Source organism: Penicillium hordei (genome assembly GCF_028827395.1).
Source record: "Penicillium hordei strain IBT 12815 chromosome Unknown utg000001l_segment0_segment0, whole genome shotgun sequence".
NCBI lineage: Eukaryota > Fungi > Ascomycota > Eurotiomycetes > Eurotiales > Aspergillaceae > Penicillium > Penicillium hordei.
Genome location: NW_026623142.1, coordinates 5,524,678 through 5,546,166, shown reverse-complemented (window position 1 = coordinate 5,546,166; position 21,489 = coordinate 5,524,678). Strand labels below are relative to the sequence as shown.

Sequence of the window (21,489 nt, the reverse complement as noted above, 5' to 3'; positions counted from 1 at the left end):
GAGTAGCAAGCTAGCCGTCGTGCACATCACTTCGTATCCTTTCAATTCGTAATCTCGTTTGCAATTCGTAGTTCTTAGGCTATAGCACCGTGCCCCAGGCACGAAACACAGATCCGAACTTGCTAGTCAAGTCGCGAATGTAGCCATAAAAATATCATTTCAATTGTCATCTTCGTGGTTTTTTTTTTTTTTTTTTTTTTCTCGTTTTCGCATGGCAGGGAATGTGTTCGGTATTGTCCACCCGAATCGGAACAGGTACTTGAGACATATAGTAGAGTGGAGTATAGTAAGACCGAGGTACATCACTGCAGGGTGGGGGCGTAGTATGTCAAGAGTTCCGGCGGGGTTGCGCGAGAATATTGCTCAGGCGTTTCCACCGCGGTGTCGGGGATGTCGAGTTCCTACGAGACAGGGATTTGTCTGCTTTTGCGGAGGACTCTGTAGAAGAACGGGCTCGGCTGTTGATGGTTGCTTCGTGGTCGGCGAGGACATCTTCGAGACGGACATCGGAATCGGACATGGGTAGGGATGAATCCTTGGGATCGAGGATCTCGATGAACTTGGAGGGTGTGTCGCGCATTATGTAGAGAGTTTTTTGTATTTTTTGTGATCTGGTGGAGGGTGAAGATGTATATAATTTCGAATTCCAAAGTAGAAGGAAATTTAGAGCAGGTCACGGGGGTATAGGGTGTATAGTTTTGTGTAGGCAAAGCGCGAGATGAGACAAAGAGCGTTGCAGGTGTAGGCTGACTGCAGACTTGTGGAGATTTGGTGTGTTTCAAGTGTAGGAGAAAATGGAGCAAATGGAGAATAGAAGAATATAGAAGAATGAAGGGAGATGGGAATTTTTATAAAAAATTGAAATGGCTTCCGATAGCGAAAAGGGAAATGTGAATGTCTGCAGTACCGAAGATCAGTGGAGTAAAGAAGTTAGTGATTCGATGGTCCAACTATAAAATTTGCCTGTGGACTATATGATCAGCGTTGTGTTTCGCTCCTTTTTAGATTATTTTGACATACTTATAGAAGAAGTACACAAGTCAATGTGTCCTATCCAAGTAGGCAACCTTTTTCCCTCAAAGGCACTTGAAACCCCACAAGTTGAGTGCATACTCAATGCACAAGCCCCTTCTGGCAATTGTGTGTGACTTCTTTAGCTGCGGGGGCGATGATCGGCAACTATTTTGGTGGCGTCCGAGTGACCATCATTATGAAGAACCATGATGGTTCGTCTGGATATATGGAGAAAGCACCTGATGCGAACGGGTAAAAGTCGAATTTGGTCTATGATAGAATATCATCTGCTCCGACTTTCTTTTTCCCTTTCTGTAAACAACCCCCCATAGACTCTGAAACTGACTACGATAACCCTGCAGGGCGCTATTCGTCTTAGCTTACTATTGTGGATGCCATCCTTCAAGCGCCATGACGTCGATGGCATGAAATCTCTATCATGGGCTTAGATGGTCAGGGACTACTCCGCACAGAGGGAGCAAGTCGACGGGCCCACAGGTCCACGGGTCCACGGGTGATCAGGTCCTGGTATGTCCGATGTACGGTGTACATTGGTCAATATAATACATTGTACGCCATGTGGTACGTCGTCTTCTATAAAAAGAACCGCCACAGCAATTAGCCACCTTAACCTGCCACACATCCGAATCTCTTCCAACAAATTCATAATGGCAAATATGCGATCATACAGAGGACCGTGTCAAGAGGGACAGGGGTGTTAGTATACGGGCTGTGTCCGGGCTGACGTTAACCGGACCATCATGCGGACTGTGCGATACAGTTCTCTCCAGGAGTGGGAAACCCGTCATCCCCGAATGACGAATGATAGCAGCATTTGGAGCCATTACAACATATTTTCTGTTGAGAAACTGATCGCCCTGGGTCATAGTGTCTTGTCACTCCTTCAGTGCACCGGCGTACCGTACACGTACATTCAAAATATGTCGATCCCGGACTTAGGCTGTGGTCCCCCATTTTCTCACCGATATTCTCTGGATGAACGGCATGGGGAGACACTTGATGGCGTAGACTTGCACGCAACCCTAATTAATCAAGAAAGAAACTCAACTACGTATGTCTCCCAGACTGGTGCAGAAAGTAATTGATTCAATTTTGGTCAGAGGCCATGCACAAACCCATAAACAGAAAAAACGCCTCGTGATATTGAAATTGTGAGTAGAACACACACCTCGGTCCCAACAAACCTGGTACACTCGGTTCATCCATCCTCCGTGTCTATCTGTGCAGAGCCGAGCTCGTTAATGAGGTCGTACCTCCGGGTGCCTGGCGAGCGCAGGTAGCATTTGAGCGTGCCACAAACCAGGTTACCTATCCATTCAATGGTATAGGAATCCCACTGTAACAAACACAATACTCGGAAGCGACGACACCGAAGGACACCTCACTCCTAGACACAAAGGAACAGTCATAATCTCCCATCACTTTCCCTCATGTACCGCACTGCATCGCATCTCCATTCGAGGGTATGCGACATATTATTTAAGTTCCATGTCCGTCATCTCAATTGCATCGGCCGACCCCATATAGAGGATGTTGTTGCATCTGTGCGGGGAAAAGAAAGAGAGTTAGCCAAACTAGAATCACAAGTATCCAGCTCGACGCCGAGCCCGTTGAAGTGTGCATCACATACCTGATCAGAACAAGACCCAATGAACCGGTGGGCTTTCCGTCGATAAATTCTTGCGTGTCGCGCAGCAGGACGTTCATGTATGAATCGATGCTCTCGAGGGTACCCTTGTATTCGGTCTGGGCCCACTTCAGGCGGATGAGGACTTCGGTGCCCACGCTGTAGAGATATGTTAAGTTAGCAAGCTGTTTTAACAGCAACGATTCATATGTGCGCATGTCTTAAGAGATATATATGCTGCTTGGGGCTGCTTGATGGGGTTCGGGTGGGTTGGGGGCGGGTCGCATACCGAGCCTGGAGGAAGGGACGGGGGTTAAGTGGTTGGAACTGCAAAAGTGTAAGTTAGCAATTGGGAATCTGGGAATAGTGCGCAGGTTCAGGTGCTGATGAGCGGGATCTCGAGCTTGATAGCGGGCTGAGCTTGAGGGGGGAAAGGCGTACACTCATTGTGACTCGAGACGAGTTTCTGGTTGGTTGGTGTGGGGTAGTTTTTGAGGATATTATGACAGCAAAGCTCAAGCAAGATCTATCACTCCGTTGGTTGATCGTGCTGGTCGTGTTGTCAACTGCGTGGGCATCGGAGTCTCCGAGATCGCGAAAATGTGAGGTGAATAAGGCGGTGGTCAGCGGCCAATCAGCGCCCGTAGCGCTTCACCGCCCTCTAGGTCCTGTATAGTGGGCAAAGCGCTTGGATTAAGACGATGGGGTTTGCTGTAGGTGAATACCCTGCATTATATCCTTAAAGATACGATAAAGGAATAAGATTCCTTTGATGGATCGTTTCATTTTCTCGTCATTGACATATCTCCCATTTCTAGCATGCTCCGTGCCTCCCTTCCCATCACACCTTCCCACGGTAAGCTCACCAACAGACACCAATAATAATACAATGGAAGTATATAATCAAAGTCCATCAGAGTTTCATAAATTCAGACTCCCGACGATCATCATCGTCAAGTATATCTTTGCTTAACGGCCAACAGTCCAGGTGATTTCCTTAATGCTGACTTCCTCACCCTTCTTCTCGTCGTAGTCGTACCATTCACCCTCTGAAAGGTCAATGCCAGAGAAGGTGGTGGTGGACTCAACAGCCTTGGCTTCCCATTCGCCCTGGATTGTCGTCGTCAGTACATACCATTCCCTACGGACAGAATTTGGGATTACTCACGTCGGGCTTGAATTCAATGAACTCGAGGCCACGGCAGTCCATTTCAATGATCTTCTGGGCGCTTTGCTTTTCCTGGGCCTCATAGGGCTTAGGTCCGCTAATGATGGAGGCAGTGTGGGTTTTCTATGTGGTCGGTTAGCCATGTAATCATAAAAGGTGCAGAAGCCCAAAGGATTGACGCCAACAAGGCAGAGTGCAACCGAATTGGAAGCAACTCGCAAGAAAGGCGAAAATGAAACATTTTCGGTGTATCAGAATGGAAAAAAAATTGTTCACTTACCGTGCATAGTCGGCACTTCCACACGAAATTAGCCTCACCGCGGCTACCGGGGATTTCGTGTACGTCCTATATATCAATCCAGTTAGTAAGCCGTTCAATCGTGACAAAGGGGAGAGTAGGATATAAGTAATCCACGTACGAAACGGTTGAAGCTGACCCAGTTGGGGTGTGTCTCATGGCAGGAGGTACATTGCACTCGGAAAGTGTAGAAGTAGGGGTTTTCCTCAGTGTCTGTGGGCACGAGGGCAGTAACACTGTATAACCATATCAGTTAGTTGTCTCTTTGATAATAGTGGCCGAAAAGATCTGCCCGCGCAGTGTGTTCCTGGAATTGGAGTGCAGTGCGGGGAGATGCAGGCACCTGCAAAGGCTCAATAATCGAATACCTAAGGTAGGAGCACTTACCCCTCCAGCTGAGCTTCGACCAAAAGAGTGAGCATTTTTGGCTTTTAAAGTTAAGTGGGTGATCTTGATCTCAAGGTATGATGGCTGAAGTCAAGATCTTTCTGCAGGTGATGCGGGGTGGAGCTGGAAAATACTCAACGTAGATCGAGGCTTGGCATGTGACCACTCTATAAACATTGATGTTTGTCAAGACTACGAAATATAAAAGTTAAGAAGTACCAAGAGGAGTTTGGGTAGGAATTTAAAATTCATTCATATTTTATATGGGAATTGAAGATAAACGCCGGTCATGCTCAATCTATCACTCACAACGAACGAATCAAGCTAGCTATATACATCTCGAAGGTAAAATACAGACTCATAATACGTCAACATTCTCACAGGCGGCTCTGTTGAGACTCCTGGCCCAGCAGCTTCGTTGAGAACGAGTTGAAGAACTCGTTGAGAGCGTCAACAGTGCCACTTCCCTCAACCAGCTGCACGGTGCAAGCAACGTGGCTGTCGGGGCGGGTCACAACAACACCACCTTTCTCAGCATCAAAGCCTAGCTTCTCGTGGGCTGCAAATTGAGCCTGAGGAACACGCACATCAGGAATATCATCCGCATAGAGGTGGTGGTGGTAGTCACGCAAGACCTGAGGGATGGAGTCTACATCGATGGTGTTCTTGGAGCCTGCGTAAATCACAGACAGGGTGAAGAGTTTGGAATGGGGGTTGTGGCGCTCGAAGAATGACACATCGGCAATGTCAGACCGGCGGTACACCGAGAGGAACGAGCGCTCCTTCTCGAGGTTCGCAGCAAGGTCGGTAATGGCCTTCTTGGTCTTGGGTTGGTTGCCAGCGAAGACGAAGATGCGGAATGCACCGTTAGCGGGCACTTCCTGCTCGAGCTCGACAAAGTTGGAATCTGCAAGACGGGTGACGGTGGTCGGGGTGAAAGCGCGACCCGGAGTCAGATGAACGCCGGGAACCTTGAATAGAGCGGACTTGGCAGGGTGGCTCGCGTCCCAGGTGAAAATGTTGGGCTGGTAGGCCACTCCGTATCCACTGGTGAACTCGCAAGATGACTTGAAGGTCTTGACGAATTCATCCTCCTCCCCACCGGCACCCACAGTGGTGTGGCTGGCAGAACCGACCTCGCCAGCAGAAGGACGGCGCTTGGAGAAGAGGGCTGCGTACTTGGAATCGAAGTTCAACAAGGTCTCAGCGATATCCTTGCGCTCGCTCTCGTAGGTGCTGAGAATAGAACGGTTTGCAAAACCACTCTCTACAGCGTGGATCTTCCAGGCCATGTTGAGTGCATCATGGAAAGCAGTGTTCATTCCCTGGCCAGCCTTGGGCTTTAGGGGTGTTAGCGAGATTTCTAGAAGAACAGGGATTTCAAAGGGGAGGACTGACGCTGTGAGTGTGGCAAGCATCACCACCCATAAAGACTCGCTCGTCAAGGGTGTACTTTTCAGCGATACCTTGTCCAATGGGGTAGACAGAGTACCACTCAACCCGGTCCCACTCAATCCAGTATGGCTTCAAAATGCTCTTCGCGGTCTGCTGAACCTCCTCGGCAGTGGCGGTCTTTCGGGGATTCCAATCGGCGTCAGTGGAGGAGGCAATCTGGACATAAAGGCGGACCATATTGTCCTCGCGGGGAATGACCATGATTGAGCCAGCGTCGGAGTGGATGGTGCATTTTGTCTAAATATCGATGCGTTAGAAAAACACGTGAGAGTCGTTTTTTTCAGCCATGCTTACCTCAATGTCGGGGAAGTTGGTGCGTACGACACCGTCCATGACACCCCAGACATAGGCAATAGGATCTTTGTGGTGGATCTTGATATCAAGCTGTTCACGAACGAAGCTGCGGGCACCCTCGCCACTGAACAAGTACTTGGCGCGTACATTCTCGATGACGTTGGTATCCAGGCACTTCAGGTTGACCTCAACAGGATAATCAGCGTTCGCACCATCGTTCTTGAAGCCAACGATGGTCCATGGCCGCTCGACAGTTGTACCGGCTTTCTTAATTTCATCCAAGAAAACGCGCTCGATCTTACCCTGGTGGACCAGGGTGGTGAAAGGGTAGCGGGTGTCAATGAAACGAGGACAACTAGGCCAGCTGCCTGTGCGGCCGATGCCAGAGCCGTCACCCTTGGGATCCCAGAAGGCAACGTCATAGACCTTGGCAGGCTCGTAAGCCATGATCGAGCGCTTCAAACCAAGGTTGCGCAGGATCTCGGTAGATCGCGGCTGGATACCGTCGGCGCGACCAGTAGCGGTCGGCACTGGGCGGTTGTCGATGTGCTTCACCTTGTAACCCCACCGCGACATACACAGGGACAAGAGCAGACCGACAGGGCCGGCGCCCACAATGACAATGTCATACTTCTCTTGTTGGACCATGCTGGCGGTCAAACGCAAATACAGAGACCAAAGTTTGGGGGGAGGTATGAATAGTATGGAGAATGGAGATATAATCGGTGTAAATAATTAGATGTATGACTTGAAATAAAAGCAAAATAGATCAGAGTGTCACCCTGCACGATGACCGAAAGAAAAATGAATGAGGGCCATGGCTGTCTCTATATACTGTCCGGGAACTGGGGTAAGCGGACAGATTGGGCGTTCAACTAAAGCAACGGAGAACATCCACGGCATTCAGAGTCGGCGGAATCGTGGGGAGCACTGGTTCGAGGGTTGGGGTAGCCAATCAGGTTCGCCAGAAACGGAGTTATGGACGATTTGTCATCGAAGAAGCAAGCACCGTGTGGGGGCAGGACTGGCTTTGCACAAAGTCCATAATACCGTCGTTGATCCCGAGCTTGTAGCCGCAGGGTTCCATTGTGACTGGGTTGCTCCTCTTTGCCTCTGCTCCACCCGGAAACGATCTCGGTAAGCGGACGGCTGGGCACGTGACCCAGCCTCGGCAACCCTGCCCGGGATCTATATGTCTATGTTGTAGATACTCCCTTATTTTGTACAACGTCCATAATTCGTCTTACCATTACTACTATCGTTAGGGGGGAATTGCCCAATTCATCTACACATAGGCATGACTAGCAGACTACCACCTCCAATATTATTGGTTAAATACTCAATTTTTTCCCTTCCAGGCTTATTCCTTCTACCGAGATTACTGAAGTCCTGCCGCCTTATCGACCGGACTATCCCGTGCCATCATGGTAGTTTGACCTGGTACTTGCACTGCGGGTAACCCGAAATTCTGTGCCATGCTCTAGAGGAAATATTCATGAGGTTTACCACCTACTCTAATGTGGTTTCCTCGGTCTGGTCCATGGCAAATGAGTCGGTTCCACCCCTCTTTTGGAAAAAAAATAAAATAAAATAAAATAACCTTAAGAAGCATTGCTACATGATCATAACAATAGCACTCAGATGGTTCGGCTCTAATTATACGGTTATATAACCATTGTAGTGGCTTTAATGACCCGTATTTTTCTTGGTTTAAATTTGCCAGGCCTTTCAACAGTTTAATTTTAGAGCCCTTAGTATAGCCGTAGCATGAAAATATCGACACCCCAGGCAACAATGACGAAAGAGGGTGGATCGGGCACAAGTTGTACCGCTCCGAACTATACCCAGAAACTACCTACAAACATATCAGGACTAAACATACAATATCCATTTGTGAGCTATGCGCAATAGGTGGTATTTGGACAATTATATTTACCCTACCATCTCTTGTAGGTAATATATTAACAGGTATGGACATGGCGTATGTAAGAACATTTTGCAAGATTTTGTAATATCCTTACGTATTAGTGTAGTGGGTGGTGATAACACATAAGATGTATTGTAATAATCCTAAGCTTCCAAATCAGAGGGGATGCTATGTCTTTTGTTTTGTAATGGTTCTCATAGGTGTGTGTGGTAGGTGGGTATCAATAATTTGTGTTATTGCAATATGCTTATCCAGGTTGGCCAGCCCAAACCCCGTGTTATGGAGCATGTGCTGTCACATCAGGTTGTCTGTTTAGAGTTGACATATGGGTACTACTAGGATCATGTGGTAAATTGGCGTTTGTTTGGCCTATCAACAACCTCCTTGATTAGGGATAATGAATTATTCTATTCTCCGTTTGTTCATTGTTTGTTCCAAGTATTTTCTTTGTTCCAATATTCTGATTTTCCATTTTCTTTGTTCCTACCTCCTTTGTTTCTATTGTCTTTGAGACTTTACCACCCACATTATTGGGCTAATCCTATTGTTGTAGACAACATGGTCCCAGCATACTCTTTTCAGTCTCAAACAATGGCCTCGACTTTTCTACTATGCTTTATTCGGCAGTAATCAATAACAATTAAATGACTATTGTAACGAGACACATTGTAGCTCTTGGTTCCGACGACAGTAGTATATATCTACCATCTTCTTCCAACCCTTTTCCTTTTTGCCTTCCATACTTCTTCATACCTTTTACGCTTCTATTTCTCATACTTCACGTTTATTTTTCTGCAATTGCAAATTCACCTTCGAACGATATCTCGAATTGAAACCGTAGACACAGCAATGTCTCATTATCCACCAGTTCGTCCCTGGGCAACTCTTAGCACCATTGACCGGGAAGACGAGCCACTGATCCTCTACGAAGAGGAACGCCAGCAATGGCTTCGACAGCATCCCCATGTTGTTCCTCAGACCGCAAAGAGGAGTCGCAACAAGAGTCAACGTGCCTTCGCAGATAGGGGCCCCAGCATGGCTGAAGGCTTTCGTGATATTGCGGAACGCGGTGCAGCTCGTCGCAATAGAACTCCTGTGAACAAGAAAGATGTGTAAGGGTCATCCTTACCTAGACCTGCTGAACATGAAATCTAATATGATGAACAGATTTACCAAGCCATTGCCACCAATTCCTCAACAGGAAGAACCTCAGCTGGCCACCACAATTGGTCAGGACAGTGTTCTCCAAGGTTCTGGTCCCGATATCAACAAGATGAGCATTTACTACGTGCTTGACAGATCCAACATGCAAGGCCACCACGAATCCTCATTTGCTCAAAAAGAAGATTCTCAGCCTGCTACCGAAGTTGGCCAGAACGCAGTTGTTGATGGGCCTGTGCAATCGAGTGAAAAGATGAAAATGAATTTGCTTCTCGAGGAATGCAAGCTTCAAGGATTCGACGATGAGTCTCCATCCATTCAACCCAAAGCATTTGAGCCGGCCCTGCCATCCTTTCCGCATCACTACCACAACGCGCCGGCCTCCCACGCTAATCACTCCTCTGGTTTCCATCGCTTGAATCATGTTGCTCCATGTGCTGCTCCTGCATCTGAGGCCCCTTATGCTCAAGCCAATTCACGACCTCATCACGATGGTTGTAGTCCAACCTCATGGTACGAAGCCTCACCCACTGGCCAAGAACCCTCTCCGGGTGCTCAGATTGCAGTGGTACCCAGCAATACTCCAGTCGCAGAAATCAAACAAGAAAATCAATCCACCGAAGTGGGCGCAACCTTTGAGGAACTGATTGCTTTGGTCAACCAGGCAAAGGAAAACTATCGCCTTGCAAGTGAAAAGCAAAACCCAGGAAGTTCATATTCTACTTACCGTTTCGCTCCCCCCAATTCGGCGTCTGTGGATATCTACCTTGCGGACCAACGCTCTGATCCTGGTTTCCAGACTTGTGACTCCTTCATTCGTAATGCTGAGTGTCCTTTGTTTGCGGGCCCCAGCAACATTCGCGAACTGAAATCCACGACTCCTGTTTGGTCCCCGACTCCTGATCCTTGCCCCAACCCACGAATTCCATATTCTGCTTACCATCTCGCTCACCCTAATTCAAGCCCCTTATTTGTGAGCCCCGGCACCACCAGCGAAGCTACACCTACAACATCTGGGTCGTTCTCGTCCCCGTCTCCTGCCCCATACCCATGTTTCAAAGGATGTTGCTATTGGACTGACGATGAAACGGAGTCTGAATCTGAACCTGAAACTATTGCATCTGCGGAGCCCCAGTTCCATCAGGAATGTTCTGCTTCCAATGTACCACTGCAAGAGCCACCTATGTTGCATTCGTCTACCCCCCAGGCCGCTTCCCTCCAAGCAGATTTTACTTGGCGTTGGGACACCTTCGACGGGATTGACACTGGCATTGTTGTGCCCCTTGAACAAATGTATGTTCGGGACTACACTACTCCTGATTCGCCTCTACAGGATTCACCTACATCTCCTGCTCCAGCTCCGCCATCTCCTGAGCGTCGTCCAAATGGTCTCCCTAGACTTTCCAATACCGGTGTGCCTCGGGTTGGAATCTATCCATCTGATATCCCCCACGATCCCCGGCTTACGCAGGTTAATTTCCACCCAGACTACATTTCATCCCCTGCCAGCTATCCAAGACGTTTGAGCGAGGAGAGAACCAACATGGACAATGACGAGCATTCTCTTGTCCCACAGCAATTGAACGTGACTAAGAACCCCACATTCACCATGGATGTCCCCATCCACGACGTTTCCCAGCATCAGACAGCCATCCACGTTTCTGAGTCTACCAATGGTGAATATAGCCGCGCAGCTTCCTTCGTCAATAATGACTCCAACTTCAAGAACACCTCCGGCAACGCAACTCCGAGTCGTATCACCGAAAGTCCCGATACCTACAGTTCTTCGGGCTCCGAAGGTCCTCGTGGCAAGCGCAAGCGATTTACCAAGAACCTCTTTGGTAACAACGGATACCTTGAAGACAACGAGGGGCCACGCAACAAGAGATTCCGCTATCTGAGGAGGGCCGTCAAAAAGGGACATTCAGCCGTCAAGGGAATGGTAAGTGTTTGGTGACTTGGCTTTTGAAAAATGTTATAATGACTAACAATTGTTTTGACAGTTTTGGGATGGGGATCGAGCTTTAATCAGCTCATCCAAGCCCAGCATCGTCACCGAGAATACTGCCTCCATTACTCTGAACACCGATGTGCAGTCAATCCTGTACGCCGAGATTGAGAACATGATCACCCAAGCAGCCAACGAATTCCTGATGAGGGAGTATTACGAAGGCCACCTTACCACTAGTTCTCTCAGCAAGGTGAAGAAAAGATGGGAGAAGAAGAACATGCCTGGTGTTCCTCAATTCCGCTTCGACCAATTTACCCAGTACAAGCTGATCAGCGCAAACCGCAATCATCTCCAGTTTGGCAACACCAGCAACAACCTTGGTCGGACCACCGTTCTGAGAAACTGGAAGAAGATCTGCAAGCACATGAGCATCCGCACCTTTGTGGCCCCCGATTCGGTTGTCAAGAAGGACATCCACGATATCCTGGATGTCTTGCAGCTTTTGAAGGCTGACGAATGCCACATTGAGCTCATTATGGCCCTCAATGCGCATGTTCATGGAGAGCTGGAGAAGCATGAGATGATGCAGCACTACCGAAACACTCAGAACTCTGGGAACTCTCGCTCTTAACTTGTCCTTTGTTCATTTAAACTTGACCCATGTTTGATTATTCTCTTCAACAATTCTTGCCTCGCTTTCGCTTTCGCATTTTGCTATTCTGTCTCGGCTGTTCTTTCCTAGGACTTCGCCGTTATCAGTTCGCACTTTGCCGCTTTCAATTTCTGCTTTTTCTGCTTTCTTTTTTTTTGGTTTTTTACTATTTGCTATTCTGTTTCGGCTATTCCGTTCTAGGACTTGGCCGGTATCAGTTTTGCGTCTTGCCAGTTTGGCTTTCTGCTATTTTTCGTTCCCGCGTTTGCTATTCTGTTACTGTCTTTTTATGCGTGTTTTACCAGCGATGAGTCGGTCAACTAGTTCAGTCTAGCATACTTCAAAACCAACTTATCCCAAATAAATCCTTTACCTTCCTAGTAGATCAACTGAAAGTAAGCATCAAAGATACCTTCTTATGTGCTCTTCTACACGGATCTGGGTGGAATATCATGTGCAATCGTGTATTATCATACTGAATCTTCATTTTGAACCCTTTTAACTTTCATACAGCGACTACTACGACTACTACCAGCAAGAGTACACCATCAATCGGGGCACCATCGATAGCACCAAGCACGGCTTCAGGCAGTTCTTCGCTTTCTAGTGGTGCGATTGTGATTAGATGCATTGCGGAGTGCTGAGAAGAGAAAGAAGGAAATTTATGAAGCCTTATACGCTCCGAGCCCTAGGAAGCCCAGTGGACTTCATGAAATTGGATAATCGGGCAATCAAACTGTAACACCGAATAATCGTGAGATTGGATCTTCCGGTCCTACGGACACGACGGCTTGACTGAAGCGGACTCTACTAGAGGAAGTCGAGATTCAACATAATTCAATCTCACACATCGTCGCTCTCTTTTACAACCCATTTTGATAGATCTTGGACCAAAAAGTATGTAATGCATCGGCAGTCTCAGAAATAAACCAAAGTAGAATAAACGGCCACTAGCCCCTATGATCTAGGTTCGAAGATTATGGGATAGTAAAATAATACTTGACAATTTCCCCTCTAGTGGCAGGTCGAATTGCCTCTTTCAACGGCAAATTTTCTTTCAGCTAACATCATAACAATCCAATAAATTGTAATGGCAATCTTTAAGATGGCTCCACATAGCGCTGTCCCGAGTCGAAGCTTCGATGATCGGTTATCTTTGTCTCACATTCAAAACAATACCAGATATGCCCTTGACTATCTGAGCATCCTACGCAACCAGGTCGCCTAATAAAGCTAACGTGATGGCGATGGATGTGCTCAATAGCACCTCCCATACTCTCAAAGTCGTCATCGTAGAAACGGCCCGTATATATAGACATTCCAGAAGGGCTTCAAGGCCTCAAGGTTCCTCCAAAATGTTGTTAGCTGTACCCTTTAAGATGTAGGAAATTACTGACAATTCTTCAATTGCAATGTAGAGCAATTTGATTAAACCTGCAACTTGGAGATATTGAAAGACAAAGAAACTTTCTGCAGGAATCAGTTATATACTTCTTTGTTTTACACCCCCAGGCCAAACGTCATAGTCAAAAGTCGATCACATGCCATCATAATCATGGCTACTAGACATGGTAAATTCAAGACTTAAACGCAACCATCAAACTAGTAGATCGCCTAATATTTCAGGTCACGTAACTATCCTTTGGCATTTGTCAATCATCGATGATTGAACTAATTTTCGAACATTCTTAATTTAATATATATGTAACCATCATACGTATAACATGACATGTCAACTGAGCTGAAAAGTGAAGTTGTACACAAAACACGTGGGGCGACGTCATCGGCTTATAGGATCACGGGTGGCAGTCACCGCTCTGCCTGTGACAAAGTTCTTGAACCACCTCTTGTAAATCATCATAACCTCCGTGCGGGGGTTTCCGACATAAAGCGTTGTGGATCGTAACAGTCCGGCCCCCAATGACCATCGATACATCCCGCGTTTAGCCTCCATTTTAGGGGGTGGAGATCAATACCAGCTCAAACACAGGGGCCCAGCTCCGTACAAATATCCGAATGGCGGGCCCGATCCACACCTACGGTCCAAGTTGCCTGCTTGTGGATGAAGAGCAGGACCTCACCAGATTTCAATCGCTTCCATCACCACCGGGGATTCGATCACAGTTCTTCTATATTTCATCATTGCCGATCGATGATCCACTGGCTCCTCTACCTCCGCCTGCAAGCCAGGGGACCGGGAACGAGAGACTTCCTCCCACGCCATTCTCGGCCAGGGATAACATCGCCTTAGAGGAAGCTTGGCATGATTTACGGGAAGCGAGAAAGACCAAATTGGCCGGGAAGCACAGATCCAGGCCAAATACATCGATCGGGCCCCCTGGGATAGCTGTGCCCGGTCATGAATCGGTCTCGAATGTCGAACGCCGCATGCCAGCCAGCCAAGAGGATCCCTCATTGGTTGGCAGTAGAGGAAGCACTCTGAGCAACCTTCAATCGTTCCCGGACGACTTACCCTCTCACAGTCACAAGAGTCACATCGCTTTTGTTACTGGCAGTGCTGAAATACAAACCCATGGCCTCGGCAAGGAAAATTGCGTGAGCTCCCCACTGGGTAATGGGTTCAAACACGACACTCCGGGAGAAATTTCCATCGATCGGAAAAGAGCGCGCCCATCTTCAGTCAATGAGTCCGGTGCAGCCAAAAGAAGAAGCAGTTCTCCACTAGAGGCTGAGAACGTGGGTGAAGGCGACGCGGAGATTGGAAGTCTGCGAGCTGATCGTTCTCACGATGCAAGCATGAGTGGCTCTCCTTTCATACGCGCACCGATATCTCAGCCTCAGACGCCGCTTGGTCGCTCATTTGAGTCGTTTTCGTCAAAAGAAGGAGGCGAATGGCAGGCGGAACTCCGGACCAGCACCGCTCCTCGAAGTGCCCTGAAACCTTCGGGCCTCAGAACGACCGTGAGCATAGATCAATTGACCCAGGACTCGCAAAGGGAGAGAACAGAGGAAACAAACGCACAGTCAAAGATTCCAGTCGGTGTTTCACGGCTTCATCTAGTTGAGCTACCGAATCTCAAGGTGAATACAATGTCTCTACTCGGCTCTTAATTTTAATAACACTTTTTATAGATGAAACCTATCTACTGGAGCCCTCTCCAGGACATATCAAGTGTGGTCCGAGCTACTTGGTTCTACAAGAATACCATGTTGCCCGTTGAGACTGAGCTTGCGAACAAATTGGAGGAAGGCTACGTTTACTTGAAGCCATGGAGCGACACTTGGCAAGATGAACTGAATAGTTGCGTGGAAAACGGGGCTGATGCCGAGTTAAAAATTGTTCACCCACTATGGACAAAACAAGACAGTCAGCCTACAACTACACAAGCGCCAGAGAGTAGTGATTCGCCTTTGGATGAGGCGGAGGATACTTTGAAATTCGACGAAAATCGAGCTGCAGGCGGCACCTCTATCCAATCTGAGAGTATCAAGTCATACCTTACATCTAGTGCCATCTATGTCGATGCCATAAATGCTCAAGTACTTCGGCCCAGCTTACTTCCCTCGGTGTCGAGGGGACGACGACCTCTTGGTGCAATAAGGAAAGGCCGCCAGATAGGAATACCTGTGGTTCGTGGGTTTAGTCGAAAATTGTGGGAACAACTGCACCCATCAAAGCCCAATCCTATCGATGTGCGCCATTACATCCGCAAAACCCAGTCGAAAAGTCCTTCTGCGCGAGGTGAACAAATATGCTATGCATGCAAGATGGAAGAGTCGCGACCACCTCCAACGGACTTGGTTCTCGTTGTCCATGGTATCGGGCAAAAGTTATCGGAGAGGATGGAAAGCTTCCATTTCACTCACGCCATCAATGCGTTTCGACGAGAGGTAAACATGGAGCTCAATAACGAACCTGTCTGGCCGCATGTGCGCCAGGATCATGGGGGAATTATGGTTCTTCCTGTAAATTGGCGTACGAATTTGTCGTTGGATGACCTCGATGTTGAGTCTGGTATCGAAGACCCAGCTAGCAACAATTTTTCCCTTGCAGATATTACTCCCCAGACTCTTCCCGCTATCCGATCCCTGATCAGCGATGTGATGCTTGACATTCCTTACTATCTGTCACACCACAAACCGAAGATGGTCAAGGCAGTGATTAGAGAAGCGAACCGCGTGTATCGCCTCTGGTGTAAAAACAACCCAGGGTTCCAAGACCACGGCCGTGTACATCTCATCGCTCATTCTCTCGGAAGCGTGATGGCTGTAGATATTCTCAGCCACCAACCAACACATGTTCCTCGGTTTGACTTTTCCAATACGGCATTACACAGTGACATTTTCGAGTTTGATACTAAACATCTATTCCTATGCGGAAGTCCAGTCGGCTTCTTTTTGCTTCTCAATAAGGGTACGTTTGAAACCTATATCATTCTGCCTTATATCTAACATCCTTGCAGCTAGTCTTCTTCCCCGAAAAGGCCGGGACAAGCCAGGCAGCGAAGGTGACGATCTACTTCGCGGCGTTGCCGGTGAAGCGGGTCAATATGGCTGTCTCGCCGTAGACAATCTCTACAATATCATGCACACAACCGATCGTAAGTGGATTGCACAAGCTCCCCAGCTGATTTTCATATTTTATTTGCCTCTTATATTAACAATCCCTACCAGCAATCGCGTACCGAGTCAATGCAACCGTAGACTCAGACCTCTCCAACTCCCTCAAAATGGGCATTATCCCCAGCTCCGGCTCCACCTTTTGGCAGTCCTTCGGAAGCGTCTTCCGCTGGAGCTCGACGCCGTCAACATTATTGCCCTCCACAGCCCCTACCCGCCCCGCAGCAATCTCAAAGCTCCCATCCAATGTCGAGCTCGAGACCCACGACTTCACTCGCGAAGAGATCGCCGAAAAACGCATGTTTCTGCTGAACGATAACGGTCAAATTGATTATTATCTCTCGGGTGGCGGCGGCCCGTTGAATATCCAGTACCTCAACATGCTGAGCGCGCATAGCAGTTACTGGACACTGGGTGACTTTGTGCGGTTCTTGGTTGTGGAGATTGCGAGAAAGCAGGGGAGAGAAGGGACGCTGCTTGCTTTCCGGTCTGAGAAGAAGAAGGGATGGAAATACTCAAAGGGATGATTCTATTTTGGGGATATCTATGTACCCTTACCGTAGCTTTGGTGTTGATTTTGTTCTCTATCCAGGCGGAGACAGAATAGGTACCATAGGTACCTTGTGTGGTTGTAATATGCGCGTACAAAGATATCACTTGGCTCGTCCCATGTAAAAACAACAATGTATTTTGCATTCTCATCAAAGATGGAGACTTACAGCTGTTGGCCATACATCGCCTGTTCAAAGAGGATCGAAAAACTGTGAAGACAAGACGAGAATGCAAGTATACAAAGCTTAGAAACAGATAAAGAACCGAAATACAAGTAGTTTTCAGGAGATTCAGTCTCCGTCTGGGCATAAATCATGTATCATGTCACATCTCTAGCAAATGACCCGAGTGTCCGAGCCATGAACATCCCCCATCAACAAAGCCTCCACAATCTCACCCTTGATACCAACTCCCCGTCCAGCCCGCAACACCACCAGAGCATTTGCTTTAGCCAAACTGCCGACTTTCGAAGACCGCTGTCCGGCACCCTCAACCCCCGTGCTCGTCGCGTACAACCGACCATCCGAGCGTGACGCTGTCACCACAGCACGATGGTACTCCGTGCGCTTGGGATCAAGCGGGAAGTGATGTGTGAGGACGACAGCGACGCGCGGGAGACCAAGCTGCGGCGCGAGCCAAGGCCTGGAGCTAAGTGCCTGGGAGCTGTGGCCCAGGCCGGTGAGCTTGTGCAGTGAGGGAAGAACAAACAGATTGAGAGTGACGAGGGCGGAGGCCGGGTTTCCGGGGAGCGAGAAGATGAGTTTTGATTGGCGCTCCTGCTGGGAGGATGTGGCATCGCCGGTTGGTTTGAAAGGGACAGTTGCAAAGGTGGTTGGTTTTCCCGGCTTCATGGCAACGCGGCCGAAGTGAATGGTGCCGCCGAGTGAGCGTTCGATTGTCGGCTTGAGGAGGTCGAGCTCGCCCATTGAGACGCCGCCGGTTGTGATTATCACGTCGACGCTGGTGGAGGCTCGGCCTACGCCGCGGAGAGAGTCGCGGAGGGCATGCTCGAGCTCACTAGCAGGTGTGTCGCGAGCGATGCCGAGGTCGACGGTTTCGAAACCCCATGAGTTCAGGCATGAGATAAGAGATGGGCGGTTGGAGTCGCGGATTTGGCCGCCTGTTAGAGTTCGCGGGTCATTGTGCTCGACGAGCTCGTCGCCGGTGCTCAAAACGCCTACGCGTGGTTTCCGGAAGACTTTGACAGTCTTGGTGCCGGTTGATGCCAGTAAGCCAATCTCTCCGCCGACGGGAGATATTAGGTCCCCGCGGGCGACGATTTTGGAGCCTAGTGTGACATCGCTGCCAGGCTCGCGCACATTCTCGCCGGGCTCAATATCATCGGCGAGGATTTCGACTGTCGCTTCTTCCTTGCCGTCAGGTGTGCACGAGTCCAAGGTCGTATCCTCAACCATGACTACGGCATTCGCATTTGGGGGGAGAGGGGCGCCAGTGGTAATTCTAGCTATGGTCCCCGGTTGCAATGGCTCTAGATTCCCGCCGACATTGGCATGGGTAATGGATGCTACAGGGAATATACCCTTCGTGGACTGGCCGGCGGTGCTAGAGTCTGGTGCAATGACAGCGTAGCCATCCACGATACTAGCTCGATACGCTGGCACGGCCTCTGCGGCGTAGATGTCTTCGGCGATCACCGATCCAACCAAGGATGTGGTAACTGGGACCTCAACAACTTCTGGCTCGGGAGTTTGCTCATTGATCCGCCGAAGAGCTTCATCTACAGACAGCATTGGGTAGGGTGAGGAGCGATAGCGCCGGTTAGGGCCCGCGCTAGGGTCGTTGGACTGTGGTCTCTCTGACGGCGACGTATGCGCTTTTGGAACCTTATGTCCATGTCCATGGTCATGGCCATGATGGTGGTGATTATGGTGGTGGTGATGATGTTGATGATCACCAACACCAGCCTCTGATTCTAGCTTCTTCACACCTCTAGAATGGAGGTCCCGTGAATTGGCCCCAGCAGACTGCAGACAAGCATGCGGAAGAAGTTTAACAACAGCGTCGAGGTTCTCCATGGCTCCTTTAGGTGAACCGGGCAAGGTAATAATCAAAGTCTTATTACGGACACCAGCAACTGGTCTGGCCATCATAGCAACTGCGCGGGGGATTAGCTGAAGTAAATATAGTCAAAGAGAAGCGCCATGGCAGCGCCCCTGATGTCATGCTCACAGGGGGTTACTTTCAAGGAGGCAGCAATCATGCCGTGTCTTGAGGTCTTGGTTAGTTTACTAGCGTCAATGCGGTAACCAGGGTATCCAACTCACACTAGTCCCGGCGCATGGCGTTGGATTAGGGGGGACACGGCCTAGTGATGTCATGAGCATAAGGGCGAGGTCAAGCAGATCAGAATCACTGACTTCAGGGGTATTGTCCTTGATAGCAAATCCTGTTCCTCCACTAAGGAGGATGAGGTTGTACCAATTAGGGCTATCGGCCCAGTCGTATATGGATTGCTGGATCTCCAACACGCTGTCCGGGACGATCCTGAATGCGGGGGGTTCCCACTTCCCCTCTGCGGCCAAGATAGGCGTAAGTGCATCGACAACCTTGTCAGAAGCGGGGTCTTTCGAGGCAGTGTCTGAGACAACGAGGATTGCAACTTTTAGTTTGGTCTCCATGATGTGCGTTGTGCATAGAAGTCTGGGGAAGTGGATGTTTTTGGTGGGGGAGATTCTGTTAAGGGAAAAACCATCGGATTATCGCCAGACCCCGACGTAGATTAGTGTTTACTGCAACTGGTGAATTGAAACTAGTGCCAATGCTACTTTTCGTATGTGCCAATCGTAATCATTTCCGAACGGCTAGTCTCTTGCCCACATATTCACTTGCTACGAATTATCCCGAGGTCCTCGTAGGCCCAGCCTCGGAAACCAGGTTGGAATGCAACCTCAATCGATTTAACCCAATTAGATTGGAACCATAGAATACATCGAACTAAATATAGATTGGTTTTATATTAATTCTGAATAACAGGCTTCCATGTATACTTCAGGTTGTCAAAAAGTCGGGCTAAATTGAGACTGCATTGAGTGCCTACATGTAAATATAGGTCAAAGTGATTTCATCTGATAGTTTCTACAAATATTCGTTCACATCCCTAGTGTAACAAGCTAGAACTAGCTCACGAGGCCTCAAACCTGATACATATAATCCCCGGATCATTGATGCAATTGAGCAAAACCAAAATGGCTCTACGTGGTCGACCCCAGACGCCCCGATGCGGTGTATATCGAAACATGAACATGAACTATGAAGACGAGGATAAATAGGCGAAGCGGATCGCCTTGAGCATATGTTTCGAACGCCCGATATCTGTTTGCCGCCCAAATTTGAAGCTCTTCTCTCTCAACGGAAAGCTCAATTTCAGGCCGCCTCCAACACCGACGCCTTTTGGGCCACGAGAAGACCGACAATCAAACCGAAAAGACCCAGGACTGAGCTGAAAATCTCGACGACAAGAATCTTGACGAATCTAAAAGAGAAAGCAATGTAAGTAACAGCCCTAAATATCATATCAACAATATCACAAGGATCACCTACAGGCTGGGGTCGGCTGCATCGGCCAGGGCAGCGCCACTTCCATTGATACCAACGGAGATACCGCAAATAAGATTGCAGACGCCGACTGTGATTCCTCCCCAGAAGACCGCGTATCCAGTGTAGTAGTTGCTGGAGGTGTGGATTCCGCCTTCGGGTACCGGGCTGAGCTTTGAGGAGAAGACAATGGCCATGATGACACCGTAGATAGCGACGACTTCACAGAAAATAATGGAGATCAAGTTCTTGGTGCGAATACGAGGTGCTCGGACACCACCACCAACAATCGATGAGCCGGTAAGGAAGATACCCCTAAGAAGATATGCGGTCAGTATCGCGATGCCGGATCACGTTAGCGGAGATCGGCTTACCATGCTGCGCCGACAACTGAGAAGCCGATACACGAAGCGATTCCGATATTTGCCCAAGCATAAGGAGAAACTTCCTCAAGGAAACGGCCGACCTAATACGTGTCAAGTTAGTAAACTTTTCGAGCAAATCGCTTGCTTTTAGCATAAATTCCGTACATTGAACGCTTCTCCCTCCCCGTGGAAGAGCAAATCTAGAATCCAGACCCTCTCATTAGCTGCCAGATCGCACCTCGGATTCATTGAAACGTACACAATCCCACCACGATGAGAGCGGTAGTGGAGACACCGGCCGGGTAGAGGTAAGCCATGGCGACCTCTATAAGCCTGATGACGGATAAATTAAATGGTCAGAATGATCGCAGACGTAAAACGCAGCCGATAAGGTAGCTGAAGCTCTAGGATTGAAGCGGGTGACGGGGGACTCGGTGGCCGGAGCGGATTAACTGCTCCGTTCGGGCGGTGACCTCGCGAT

At 48.8% G+C, this 21,489-nt stretch overlaps 8 protein-coding genes across 8 annotated transcripts; 2 read left to right on the top strand and 6 right to left on the bottom strand.

Moving 5' to 3' along the window:
* Positions 1-328: 328 nt before the first annotated feature.
* On the bottom strand, positions 329-580 carry N7537_002101 (uncharacterized protein; the record flags this gene model as incomplete). The annotated part of the gene is made up of 1 exon (XM_056893159.1): positions 329-580. One exon carries the CDS (start codon positions 578-580, stop codon positions 329-331), a length of 252 nt encoding a protein of 83 aa, XP_056758154.1.
* A 1,930-nt stretch (positions 581-2,510) lies between these two features.
* On the bottom strand, positions 2,511-3,109 carry N7537_002100 (small nuclear ribonucleoprotein F; the record flags this gene model as incomplete). Its single annotated transcript, XM_056893158.1, has 4 exons — positions 2,511-2,577; positions 2,666-2,821; positions 2,952-2,989; positions 3,104-3,109. The coding sequence occupies 4 exons, from the start codon at positions 3,107-3,109 to the stop codon at positions 2,511-2,513; spliced, it is 267 nt and encodes an 88-aa protein (XP_056758153.1).
* A 496-nt stretch (positions 3,110-3,605) lies between these two features.
* On the bottom strand, positions 3,606-4,550 carry N7537_002099 (CXXC motif containing zinc binding protein; the record flags this gene model as incomplete). Its single annotated transcript, XM_056893157.1, has 5 exons — positions 3,606-3,772; positions 3,831-3,953; positions 4,111-4,176; positions 4,250-4,364; positions 4,516-4,550. The coding sequence occupies 5 exons, from the start codon at positions 4,548-4,550 to the stop codon at positions 3,632-3,634; spliced, it is 480 nt and encodes a 159-aa protein (XP_056758152.1). The 3' UTR covers positions 3,606-3,631.
* Positions 4,551-4,585: 35 nt separating this feature from the next.
* On the bottom strand, positions 4,586-6,912 carry N7537_002098 (putative FAD monooxygenase; the record flags this gene model as incomplete). The annotated part of the gene is made up of 4 exons (XM_056893156.1): positions 4,586-4,682; positions 4,897-5,855; positions 5,914-6,207; positions 6,265-6,912. The coding sequence occupies 4 exons, from the start codon at positions 6,910-6,912 to the stop codon at positions 4,586-4,588; spliced, it is 1,998 nt and encodes a 665-aa protein (XP_056758151.1).
* Positions 6,913-9,040: 2,128 nt separating this feature from the next.
* N7537_002097 (uncharacterized protein) lies at positions 9,041-11,934 on the top strand (the record flags this gene model as incomplete). Its single annotated transcript, XM_056893155.1, has 3 exons — positions 9,041-9,303; positions 9,359-11,294; positions 11,356-11,934. The coding sequence occupies 3 exons, from the start codon at positions 9,041-9,043 to the stop codon at positions 11,932-11,934; spliced, it is 2,778 nt and encodes a 925-aa protein (XP_056758150.1).
* A 2,037-nt stretch (positions 11,935-13,971) lies between these two features.
* On the top strand, positions 13,972-17,063 carry N7537_002096 (DDHD family phospholipase; the record flags this gene model as incomplete). Its single annotated transcript, XM_056893154.1, has 4 exons — positions 13,972-14,997; positions 15,049-16,330; positions 16,380-16,517; positions 16,591-17,063. The coding sequence occupies 4 exons, from the start codon at positions 13,972-13,974 to the stop codon at positions 17,061-17,063; spliced, it is 2,919 nt and encodes a 972-aa protein (XP_056758149.1).
* Positions 17,064-17,420: 357 nt separating this feature from the next.
* On the bottom strand, positions 17,421-19,727 carry N7537_002095 (bifunctional molybdopterin adenylyltransferase MobB/molybdopterin molybdotransferase MoeA family protein; the record flags this gene model as incomplete). Its single annotated transcript, XM_056893153.1, has 4 exons — positions 17,421-19,204; positions 19,279-19,316; positions 19,374-19,414; positions 19,467-19,727. 4 exons carry the CDS (start codon positions 19,725-19,727, stop codon positions 17,421-17,423), a joined length of 2,124 nt encoding a protein of 707 aa, XP_056758148.1.
* Positions 19,728-20,472: 745 nt separating this feature from the next.
* Positions 20,473-21,325, bottom strand: N7537_002094 (H(+)-transporting V0 sector ATPase subunit c''; the record flags this gene model as incomplete). The annotated part of the gene is made up of 5 exons (XM_056893152.1): positions 20,473-20,581; positions 20,650-20,958; positions 21,018-21,109; positions 21,174-21,208; positions 21,268-21,325. 5 exons carry the CDS (start codon positions 21,323-21,325, stop codon positions 20,473-20,475), a joined length of 603 nt encoding a protein of 200 aa, XP_056758147.1.
* Between the last annotated feature and the right edge of the window lie 164 nt (positions 21,326-21,489).